Genomic DNA, 12,265 nt, shown 5'->3' with positions numbered 1-12,265 from the left:
GAGACCGCCATGCTAGATTGCCGGTTTGCAAAAAATGTTTTTTTTTTTTTTTTTTTATGATAAACTTGCTCAGGTATATTACATTTGCGTGACATTAGGCAACTCTGAACAATTTAACGACCTATCGTTATCGAAATGCATCGAAATGATGTCGAAATCGAAATTCAACCTGTAAACACTGAGTCTGTGGGAGATTTTTAGGTTAGAATTAGAGTTTTCAGTTTATTGAAGTTTGTCAAAATTCTGAAAGGAATTAATTATTATTTAATCTAAATATCCCAGCGTTTTCATTTTTAATGACGTCGTGCATTGAGCTTATTTTAATTTGCCATAAGTCACAAGTGTGTATAAGGTTTCCCACTCTTCTTTTTCCAAAGCACTGTAAAGTTCCATGTGATATCATCATTTAATTTTAATTCAGCCAAGATGTTCAAAAAACCTATTCGTGTCAAGTCTGAGACGCAGATGAAATCATCTGAAAAGTAAGTACAAGAACAATACCTACCATTCTCTAATAACCAGGAGTAGCGAATAGTGCTGATCTTATATAAACTGCGTTAGCATATTTCTTGAATACGTAAACATAATTTCGACCCTCTTCTCTTTCTTAACAAGCCTAACCTCAGGATCTGTCAAAAACTACTGGCTTTGGAGATACAAATCATGATTATAATGGCTTTTTTTTCTGCCTTCTCTTCAAAATGTTTCAATACTTACCCATCGGGAAAGGCAAATCGAGTTTTGGAGGAAGGCTTGGAATTTTTTGCATGCTTGGTGCGAAGCTGTTTCAAAATCTTATTTCCTCTATCTGCAGCACTGATGCTTTTTTTTCTTTGCAGAAAATAAAGATGTAGGTATGATTTTTCTGCAGAAGTGAACGCCAAGTAACATCATAAGCATCTGGAATAACATCACCCTTGATAGAAGTGTTGGGACAAAGTAATCCACTCAACTATTCTCTTTTCCACTATTCACTGCATAATGAATTATTTGGTAATATTCTCTCTAACAGGCAGTTACTTAACTATTCTTTATCTCAGAATTTTGCATCTGACGAAAGAGTTGTGTACTGAGTGTTGATTATTTTTGTGTTTCAGGAAAAAATTTCAATCTCAAGTAATGGGACTCTATCCCATGACCGATGATGAGCTAAGCATGCTTTGTCCCCGCAAAGAAATAGTTCTGGTATCAAAGGTTTGCTTGAGCAACAACAGTGTAATCAACATCTATTCTGTGAACAGAGTCCCTCTCTTCTTCCTTGTCAATGAAAAATTATACCCCTCACTTTACTTTGTGTGGAAATTTCCAGACAAATTTCCCTGTTTCACCGTACATCAATCCCTTGTTCAAGTTCTAATGAATGGTGCTGATTTGATGCTAGCAGGAATAATGGTCAGAGATAAATCAGAGCCAGAGCGTTACAATAATGTCAACAGGGGTGATATATGCGTTGTGAATTCACTTGATAACCATGCTCCATTCGCTGTCGGCATAGCAGGAATGTCTAGTGCAGAAATGCGTAGTGCTGGTCAAGCAGGTGGAAAGAGCGTTGTGATCTGGCACGTTTATGGGGATTATTTATGGTCTTTCAAAGACAAGCAGCCGAGACCTGACGCAGGGCCAGCGAGACTGCCAGGCGAGGTTCTGGAACCACCGGACCCAAGTGGCTTAAGTCTGGATGATAAAACAGTGGAAAACAATGAGGGTATTACTGGCAGTGAAAACGATGTTCCCGAAGATGAATCACAAGGAGCTGATAACGAACAAGATGAGGCATCAGAAAGAGAAGAAATTGATAAAGTTTTAGAATACAGTTTTATAAAAGGTATAAAGAAAAGTAAAAATCTCACATTGCCAATATCACTCAGCAAATTTCAGAAGGATGTGATGATACCTGTCTGTCCAAATAACACAACTTTAAATTTCAAAAAATCAAGCTATAAAAAACTATTACCATTCTTAACACATATGGCTGAAACAGGGATCATAAAAATAGAAACATTAAAAACAGGTATCCATCAAATCTCTCATATTAAGTATGATCATGACTTGATAAAATCATTTATCGATACGAGGAAGGACGAAGAATTCATTAGCACGGCAGAGGAAGTCAAACAAGAAGATGATAAGTTAGCAATCAGTGAAAAGTATGCTGTAACGAAGGCTGTCGAACCACTGTTCAAACCGTTCCTAGTTTCGTAAGTTGTCTAATGTTTCAAAACATTTTATCTGTGCTAGGTACATAGATAGTGAGAGGCAAGAGGAAGATATGAGATTTTTCTCTGGATAAGAAGGTTTGTGGAAGCAACGAGTAAATTTGAATCATGCATTTGAGATAGGGATGGCTTGTATGCTGAGGGCTCTAAGTAATCAAGAAAGCACAGGGAATTCAATCCAATAGTAAAATATCATGGAAAATGCGGAGAATTTTAGCTTATTACAGTACCTAATGACAGTTGAAAATTTTCAATTTTGACCACCTGAATGATCCTATTTCAAAATTCTGCCTTTTCTCACCTCTTGCAAACCAAAGAAAAATTCCAGGAAATTCCTTGGTCCTCGAAAATATTATGAAATCTGCATGCATCCTCACTCGTAATTTTCAAATTTTCCCAAGTGCCAAGACTCAGCCCTCCTCACATTTTGAAAGTAACTTCAATGAGCAGAGATGCATCAATATTCTATCTCAATTTTATAATAATTTTGACTTTTTTTGCATTATTTTCTCATTTTTCAAAATAATTTTTTCTAGAGGGCGGCCAGATATTTTTTTTCGCACATATACTTATACCCTTTCTTATTTCCTTTAATTTACCTAGATCAAGGATCATTAAAATAGAATTTTTTCCCTTCTCAATTCAATCAGTATGGCTACGCACCCTTTTAAATTGAGAAGAATTGACTGGTCTTACAACATCGTGAGTCATTGATCTATACTAATTTTCAAAAGAAAGGAGAATTGATGTTTTTGTCTTGAATATGGTTTTATCCTTGAATTTTCTTTTTCAGAAAAGGTGACACTATTGATGCAAAACAACTTCGAAGATACATTACAGAATATGTGGACATGAACAACTTAAAAGTGGCAAATAATAATTCGTAAGTTAAAATTTTATAAATTAAATTTTCACCAACATGTATCGATGTTCAAAGTGAGAAACCGCGTATCTCTGCTCGCGACATTGCAGACCATTCCTGTCATACTTAATTTTTTCATTTGGAAACTAGTTAAAGTAATTTTCTGAAAATTTCCCAGATTTTTCCTTCTATCAACAGAATATTGCGTATAGCTGAAGCTGTGAAGTTGGCTTGTCTATTTTTAAAAAAATAAAATAGAAATGAAAAGTAAACATTTTCTGACCTTTTTTAATGAAATCCCTGGGATTTGAGATTTTCATAGATGTAGTAGGAGCCTCACTACACCAATTTTTGAGCTGAATGCTTTGGAGCTCTCATTGAGGAGAGAATTAGGAAGACTTTCTAGGCTGTGCCTTTTATCTTTATCTCATCTGGTACACTACATAGTATTGCTCCCCCTACTACGACTACCATCTGATGAGCCAACGGTAGGTTTTATCAACATCTGTGACAGACGCTACTGAGCGTGAGATTTTGGTACACAAAGTCCCTGAGATGGATTCTAACCGAAGTTGATTAATTGAAAGTATTCATAATTAAATCTTTTTCCCTACTGAATTAGGATGGTGCAGTAAGCTGTAAATTATTCTAGAGGTGAGGGGTCCTGGGGTCAGAGCCCCCAACTAGGTAGAAAGCAAGCGAAAGAAGCTGAAGCAGCCATCTATTTAATTAATAAAATGGATTCAATGTCATTCTCAAGGATATTTATTGCTGTGACTTGATGAAGGTGTTTTTTTCTTTCTTTCTTTTTTTTTTATAGGCAAAAGCAAAATTGTATAAGGCTAGATTTAACATTGAAACAAATCATAGGAGATACGCCTGATGGTCTCATATCATGGAAAGATCTCATGGAGAAAGTAAAAGCCAAACTAGGAAGTGTGTATGAAGTGAAAAATAGCACCAATCTACCTTTCAAGCAGCAGAAAGGAAAATTACCACCTATTGAAATGCGAACAGCTAATCGGAAAGGTAACAAAAAGGTGAGTCCAAATTATATCATCTTTGTGTTGTAATTGTAGCCAGTGCTTTATTATTGAAATTTTTTTGTAAAACTTTTTCTTACCGATTTTTCCTAAGACTTGTCGATTGTACACTACAGCTGTTTCGGGTTTTCACCCATCGTCAGGTGATTTAAAAAATATAAAAACTAAAATTTTCCACGGTACGTTTTCGCGATCGCGAGTTGTCGATGTCCGCGTCCGCGTTCGCGTTCGTGGCGAGACTGCCCTTTATATCAAGATTTTATTCAAAAGAAATTATTATAGAGATGATTATAATTACCCCATTAAACAAAATTACCACTTTAACTTTTATCATCTTGATAATAGTAACGGCAAGATATTCATTAAAAATAATAATTATTATCAACATAAACAAAATAAACTTAACTATAAAAATATGAAAAGAGACAAGCAATCAAAAAGTTAGAAGAATTATTCTTCTTATTCCGTCTGTGATTTTAGGAAACAGGATATCATGGTTTATAGAGTTAAATAAAAATGTAATTTATCTGTCTATCACAGAAAAATTAATTCCACCAATGATAATCTTTATTACAACAAGTCTCGCCACGAACGCGAACGCGGACGCGGACATCGACAACTCGCGATCGCGAAAACGTACCGTGGAAAATTTTAGTTTTTATATTTTTTAAAGGATGAGGCTATCCGTCGGTACCGTACCGATGAATAAATGGCTATTCGTCGGTACCGTACCGATGAATAAATGGCTATTCGTCGGTACCGCATCGGCGACATTAATTAATAAAAATGTGTTGTCAAGCCTTGGTCCGAATGGACAAGCAAACGCCATCTATGGTGCTCAGTTGTAATTACACGGAGATACTAAGTGCCGATAAACCGTGTAGCCCTGAGGCACCTTATCAGAAAACGTATCTTGACCAAATGTACAACTATTGTCAGTTCATGGTAGCTGCTCCACGGCTTGCGAATCTTCAGTATCTGTCGCTGCCCCAACTAACAACGATCATAGTCCAGATAGCTATTCCACCACCAGCGAATCTTCGGTTTCTGTTGCTGCCCCAACTAACAACGATCATAGTGCAGAGAGCTATTCCACTAGAGTACCTATATTGAGAGAGTATGGCCACTGAGGTTACCACCTCTGATTGGCTCAGCCACCTTAGGCTAAATGGAGTCCTTAGGACCCAAAAATGGCGGACGCCATAAATTAATGTAATGCAAAATGACTCAAAATGTAGTTTTCTTTGCTTATCGTAACGAGAAATTTACTCAAATGCACTATTGCGACATCTTTACATATTTTTAAGGCTAATCGTGTGCAATTTTTGAGAAAAATTATCTTAGATGTAGTAAGGTTGGCAGCAAGTGCGGTTGGTGATAACCGTCAAAAGTTGGCAATGACCCCCCCTCCCATCCACAAAAACCAAAACAAGGCACCGCCATTTTTGGGTCCTAAGCCTCTCCATGGGGCCCAGTGGCCATACTCTCTCAATATAGGTACTCTATATTCCACCACTAGCGAATCTTCGGTTTCTGTTGCTGCTCCATCTGACGAAAATGTCAGTGCAGAGAGCTTCATGAAGCTAAAATTTAAGAGTAAAGTCATTTCACGAGGGCGACCTAAACTGCCAGCAAGACAACTTTGTTCCTTTAATCGCACCGTTGCCGACCGACAATCTGTGGAAAATCCCCCCGAAAAACGAAAACGAAAGAAAACAACTGCAAATGAAACTAAAGGCCCCACCACCCGAAAAAAGAAGCGTTCTTGATGTTTTTTTTGACAGAGTAGTATACATTTCAGTATTATGATGATTCATTTGACAGTGAAGTACATTTCAGTATTATGATTATTTATTTGACAGAGTAGTACATTTCAGTATTATGTGAGAGTATTAAATACATAAATTAAATTTGGAGAATATTTCTTTACAACTCGTGTTGGGTTTTTTTCCATCTTTCACCCAATTTTTAGCTCTTAACTTCTACCAAAATATTATTAAGAAATCATATCTTTAATATAATTTACGTACTAAAATCAAAGTACGGTACCGACGAATAGCTATTTACTCATCGGTACGGTACCGACGAATAGCTATTTATTCATCGGTACGGTACCGACGAATAGCTATTTATTCATCGGTACGGTACCGACGAATAGCCATTTATCCGTCGGTACCGTACCGACCATAGGCGGTTCTAGACCTTCATGTTTGGGGGTGCCCAGAGATGGAAAATGTCGGAGACCGGCCCCAAAGGGGACGGTCGCTCAGGGGAGGCCTAATTTTCGGCCCTAAAGTTTTGTCCTATTCCTACCCTCCTTCCTCTTTTTCTCTCCTTTCTTTCTACTTAAATACTTATAAATTCAACGTAGAAAATTTTTAGCAAAACTTTCCACCAAAACTACATTCTTACCATAAAAAAAAAAACAGTAGAATCTTTGTAAAACACGGCTATCAATATTAATTCTGTTTAAAACATTTTCAATTAATTGCTGGGATTTTTTTCCAGTGTGAGCGAATACAGAATCTTTAAAAGCAGTAATTTGGTCTTTTTTAGATCAATTTTCAGATTTAAAAAAATCATGAAATAAAAATATTGCCAATTTTTTGCGCTTCATAATACGATTTTTTCTTGACGTGTTTACTTGCCCAAAAGCCTCTTTCACGGTTCCAGTAACCGTACTTAATTTTTGCTTGGGGGTGCCCGGCACCCACTGGCACCCCCGTAGAACCGCCTATGGTACCGACGAATAGCCACTTCGTTTTTTAAATCACCTGACGATGGGTGAAAACCCGAAACAGCTGTAGTGTACAATCGACAAGTCTTAGGAAAAATCGGTAAGAAAAAGTTTTACAAAAAAATTTCAATAATTAAAGTATGGCCGATAAAGTCAACAAGAGAAGTGAGTGCTTTATTAGTTTCTTTTTTAATGTGGGAAGAATTTCAAAAGGGTTGCCCTCATAAATAAAAGGAGTCTTTTCTGTGAGTAGCCCCTGTAATTGCTCTAATGCCTATCCTAAAGAGTGAGGACAAGGAAGGAAGGCTGGAACTGATTTTGCAGTTTGAACTGTGAAAGTCAAAGGACCTCTTATGAGTTTGAAAAATTTAATTTGAAACGGTGTGTCTCGTCAAATACACAATGGACCACTAGACAAGGTACGAATTTAAGCAATCTGATACATGTTTCTTAACCAGAATTTCACGTAGAACCCGATTCACACTATGAAAATTACCGAAATCAACTCCTAACGAAGATATTAACGTTTTTATTTCACACTGGTTACGAGGAATTTGAACTGCCCGCTCACAAGAAACTCAAAGCTCTACGTGAGTCAAATCGCGCACGACAACGGTTTCAGCAAGCTTCTCAATCGAGCAATTTTCATTTTCCACCATGTGTTGTTCAAACTATAAGCAATTTGCTATAGTTGAGCCAAAGCGTCAATGTTGAGGTTGCCAGATTTGTATATTTTAGAGACTGTCATGATAAACATTTAGCGCGCGATGTGAATCACGTAGAGCATTGAGTTTTCATGAGCGGGTGGTTTGAATTCACGCATCAAAAATCATTAAATATCTTCGTCAGGAGTTGATTTTGGTAATTTTCGTTGTGCGTATCGTGTTCTACGTGAAATTTTGATTACGAAACATGCATCAGAATGCTGAAATTCGTACCTTGTCTAGTGGTCCATTGAACCAGGACCTAACCCGTATATGATAGCATCAGGAGAACAGTCTACACCTCCTACTCTAAGCCACTAGGAGTCACTTCAAGTAATGCTTGTTGTACCAATCGTGTTCTACTTGATATTTTGATGAGAAAACATACTTTAAAATGTGTAAATAACACCTCAAGTGGTGATCCTTCAAGCATACCTTATTAACCATTCCGTAGCTGGAGGAAGGCCAAGCGGAACCACGCTAGTTTTAAAAATTGTTTAAGTTTACATTCAGGAAGCATTATGAAAAACAATGTCCAAGATGTCAGAGAATCAACCTAAATAATACCCCCCTCCCCTCCTTTTAAATTTCAATTTCTTAAATCTCTGTTGCAGGTCACCTTAGTCAACAATTTAGAATGCTATTTAATTGATTTGAAAACCTTCAGTCAAGAATGTCAGCGAGGATGCGCAGCAAGTACAACGATCAATGATGTGCCTGGATACAAATGTCCTCAACTTCAAATCCAAGGAAATCAAATACTTTTTGTCTCAGATCTACTGAGAGGTTAGTCCATTCTTGCCCCGAAAACTAATAAATGTTACTACTGTAAGGACAAATTTGGTCTAAAAATTCTGGCATTTATCAAAGGGTGATGCCGATAGTTTGGTCAAAAGCATGTTTGCATACATCAATTTACTTACCTTTTCCATGTGATCCTCCAATTTGATTTCTGCATGGATGTAAGCTGTTGACCATGTCTGTTAGATGAATACTAGTAGGAAAGAATGTTATGACAGATCCGAGTCAAAATATTTTGTCACTCTTTTCCCATGAAAAATCTTCCAAAGATATCAAAGTGCAAGTACTTGGAAAATCAAATCGATAGGGAAATCACCAAGGAAATTAGTCAGTGTAATTTCTACAGATGTACCATGGCACACTTATAAAAAATTATCTCTGGTCAACGCCTCAAAGTTCATATAATCTCGATAGCAACTTCCGCTTTTTCTCAAAACATTTCTATATTAATATATTTCTAATTACATATCTTCAGATGGTATGTATCTGCCAACAAAAATTTTATTTTTTCAACAATCTACTGCTACAGGCAGATTGTTATTTATTGTCAACAGTTACCCTATTACTCAAGTAGCCCAGGTTAGAATAAAATGCAATTACACGGTAAAATCATTGCTTTATGGGAGTAAAGCACGGGGAGTACTGTGTATGCTATGTTGTTTACTCACTAATTGAAGGGGCTCCTTTCATTGAAATTTATTGCATTAATATTGAAAAAAATTTGCAATTTTTCTCTGCGTTGTAAATTGCCTACCTTTCTCACCCGTGGAACTTATCTTATTGAATGTTTAAAATCGGTACTCACCGACCAAATTATGTCAAAATATTGCAATTTTAATGCGCTTTAATTTGGAAAATTATTTTAATATTTTCACTGCAATATGCAGCTTAAGTAGGGGTTCAAGGGCAAGGGAAAAGTCTCCTCTCCTTGTTGTCAAGAACAAAAGTACAAACCAAATAATTGCGTACGTCAACAATGAAATTTGAACTTTTATGTGTTAGCATCTTCTGCCCATACTTGTGTGCATGATTTTTTTTGCGCCATTTTTGATTAGAGAAAGGTGTTCTCTCAAAATTTCATGCCAAGAAGTCGGTTGATTTTTTATCTGGACGATGCAAAAAAATTTTGAGCCAGTGCAACTGAGGTATGGCCTGATATTCACTTTGAATAAAATGTTAACATCCAAATTTTTTCTTCTTTCAGGAAAGTACAAGATTCCTTTACATCAACTGAGGGGCCTTGAATTTGCACCCAAGCAGAAAAAATGAACATTAACTTATATGTTTTGATTTCTCAACCTATCACTGTACCTACAAAACTCTGAAATTGTTATTGATGTAAGTATTTATTGTTAGCCAAAAACCGTTCCACCTTTGTACAAGTTTGACTACTGAAGTACATAGTATTTTGATAAAGTCCTCTGTGTGTCTTATTCTTAGCTCTGTTTTCTAGCCTAACATCCAATGTGGATAATTTGCGACTTCAATAAGTTCATGTGAGCATTAGTGTCTGGACTGATTCTTCTAATTTACAATTGATGCACTGTTTCTCATAGGTGTGAATAATGAGTAATTAGGAATTTAAAGTTCCCTTTAACCAATGTGAGAGAGTGCTTACATATTTTTAAAATTTAAAGCTCAAAAGTTCTTGAAATCGAAAACTGTCAGGAATCCAGGTAAAAATTATAATTATTTACTTGTTCATGTGTGATGAAGCAGATGAACATGTCCATGATGTTTCATGAAGTTACTTATGAATTGAACAGACCAAAAAGTAAATCTCATATTGGTAGATGTAGTCTTCAGGGCTGGAAACAGGGCTTCAGCCAATAAAAAGTTAGTTAAGACAAAATCCTGTCTAATTCAACCTGTACTCAATTTTTATTAATGAACAGAAGCTACTTTTATTCCATATGTTTTAGTTACCATTTTTTATGAACATTCCCTGCAAATCATAAGCAACTGTCATGAAATGCAATTGAATGAACATGCATTGAAATCAATGGTTACTAAAGAGGACCTGCTGAAAAAAAAGTCATCTCTCTTTTGTAAAAAATAAAACAATTTTATTAAATTCAACATGAGGAGCCTTTCAGAACACAAGATAAAAGATCACCTCTAAAAATCACAATTATCCACTAAAACTAACCACTAAAACGAAAAAGTAAAAAAACTTTATGTACAGGAAGGGTAAATTAGATTACTTTAAAATAAATTAAAAAACCTCCAGAATTTGCTGGTTTTGGAAATTTCCTCATTAAAAAAGATCTGATGAGTAATGACTGATTCAATTTACTTTCTATATGAAAATTTACGGCGTCAAGAATTTAATTTGGAAAAATACTTTTGACTTAACATTACTAGGTACTCATACATGTAAGGTCATGCAGAAAGTAAATCTTGCATGTCAGTAAATGTATGTGTAATAATGAAACATTTTCTGAGCGAGAGGGTATTAATAGAGAAGCATAATGATTGAGTAGGCTTAGCTCACAAGTTACATTAAATTGTTAATTTTGAGATGGTGCAGTCATGTTTTAGGAAGAATTACCAACATGTTGTCTTGCCAAAAAAGTTTGGAGGTAAAAAGGTACACAAAGAAGTGAGGAATCCTTTTAAAGCTGATAATGTTTACATTCTAATGGCTTTTAAATGACCTCTATCTTCTCCCCTCTTCAGAATTGATGGCTTCGTGCATTAGAATAACAATACAAAACAAAATGGGCTGCAAAATTTGCAGAGCTACCCTTTTTGGAGGATAGAGTACTCAAAGAGACAAGGTTATGATGAAACTAGCAAGACAAAATATTAAAACTTCTTGATACAATGTCAAAACAAGAAAAGTCAGTAAAACATTCCATACTTTAAGGCAAATTGGAAGGCTTACAATTATTATAATACGCAATAATACTTATGAAATGATCTATGTTGAAGATTCCATACCTAAACTGAGAGAGGGCTGCCTCTACATATTAAGCTCGATTCAGACGGTCAACTTTTTGATCGGACAAAAATGGACGAAAATTTAAATGGAAAGTTTGAGACAAAAATATTTAATTCAATCGCCATTTTTGAGTGGTATTGTCATACGATTGGTTGGCATTTGATTAGTGTTGCCCATTGGATGGAAAGTTGAGAATGATGTCAGATTCAAATTCCCATCCGACATTTCATCTACTTCTTGTGTTTTCCTGTCAGTATCACTTGATCCAACTTTTCATCCAATAAAAGGAGAAGAAAAATTGGACCGTCTGAAATGGGCATTAATACCTGGTTAGTAATTAAAAGGAAGTTGCCGTCAATGAATTTTAATCACGGTTTCATAGATTAAAGACTGACATAGATGGGGACACTCCAAATTGTACAAAAAAATTTTTCATTTACTTTGATTTCACTACACCTAATTTTGATATTAGAAGTGGAATGCCAAACACTGTAGATAAGTCAGAATGCCTGAAAACTTGTGCTCATCATACAGTCAAAATAAGAGAGCTGCTGGGAAAAAGGAGGATATTAAGTTATTTCAAAAAGGCTACCTTCTATTTATTTAAAGTAGTTATTACTTACACTGACAGAGAGAGAATTTTTCCTATAAGTGATGGGGACCAGTTTGATTCTAAGGAGACTAATCTGAAACTACATACTTGAAATTTCACCTAAACTGGAAAATAAACTTTGTAATCATGAAACTAGCCATAGAGTTGCATTATATCATCAAACTTCAAACTTTCCTCGCGCATTTGTACTTAACTCATGCAAAGATGAAAAATTAGAGACTCTATGTCCTTGAAACAGGTGCAGTTCTTGCTGGCTAGTTTTGACGGTAAGTAATGTGATAAGCTAAAAATCAGTCTATTGATCTCTTTTCCTTTTTATCATGATATTTTTTATGCTGAATGGGT

The 12,265-nt window shown here is 35.7% G+C and overlaps 1 protein-coding gene across 1 annotated transcript; it reads left to right on the top strand.

Annotated features, from left to right (window-relative positions):
- Positions 1 to 167: 167 nt before the first annotated feature.
- eIF2D (eukaryotic translation initiation factor 2D) lies at positions 168 to 9,782 on the top strand. Its single transcript, XM_019057063.2, has 6 exons — positions 168 to 482; positions 1,098 to 2,198; positions 3,010 to 3,099; positions 3,899 to 4,118; positions 8,177 to 8,348; positions 9,568 to 9,782. Exons 1-6 carry the CDS (start codon positions 427 to 429, stop codon positions 9,630 to 9,632), a joined length of 1,704 nt encoding a protein of 567 aa, XP_018912608.1. The 5' UTR covers positions 168 to 426; the 3' UTR covers positions 9,633 to 9,782.
- The last annotated feature ends 2,483 nt before the right edge of the window (positions 9,783 to 12,265 follow it).

The sequence above is a fragment of the Bemisia tabaci genome, chromosome 6 (assembly GCF_918797505.1).
Source record: "Bemisia tabaci chromosome 6, PGI_BMITA_v3".
Classification (NCBI taxonomy): Eukaryota; Metazoa; Arthropoda; class Insecta; order Hemiptera; family Aleyrodidae; genus Bemisia; species Bemisia tabaci.
The sequence above is the reverse complement of the archived record's forward strand: the minus strand, read 5'-3'. Positions and strand labels throughout refer to the sequence as shown.

Bases quoted from the DNA above. Each gene is read 5' to 3' on its own strand.
- eIF2D (XM_019057063.2), top strand. From the start codon at position 427: ATGTTCAAAAAACCTATTCGTGTCAAGTCTGAGACGCAGATGAAATCA. The intron at 2,199-3,009 runs GTAAGTTGTCTA...TTTCTTTTTCAG, and splicing joins TTCAAACCGTTCCTAGTTTC to AAAAGGTGACACTATTGATG. The intron at 8,349-9,567 runs GTTAGTCCATTC...TTCTTCTTTCAG, and splicing joins TGTCTCAGATCTACTGAGAG to GAAAGTACAAGATTCCTTTA.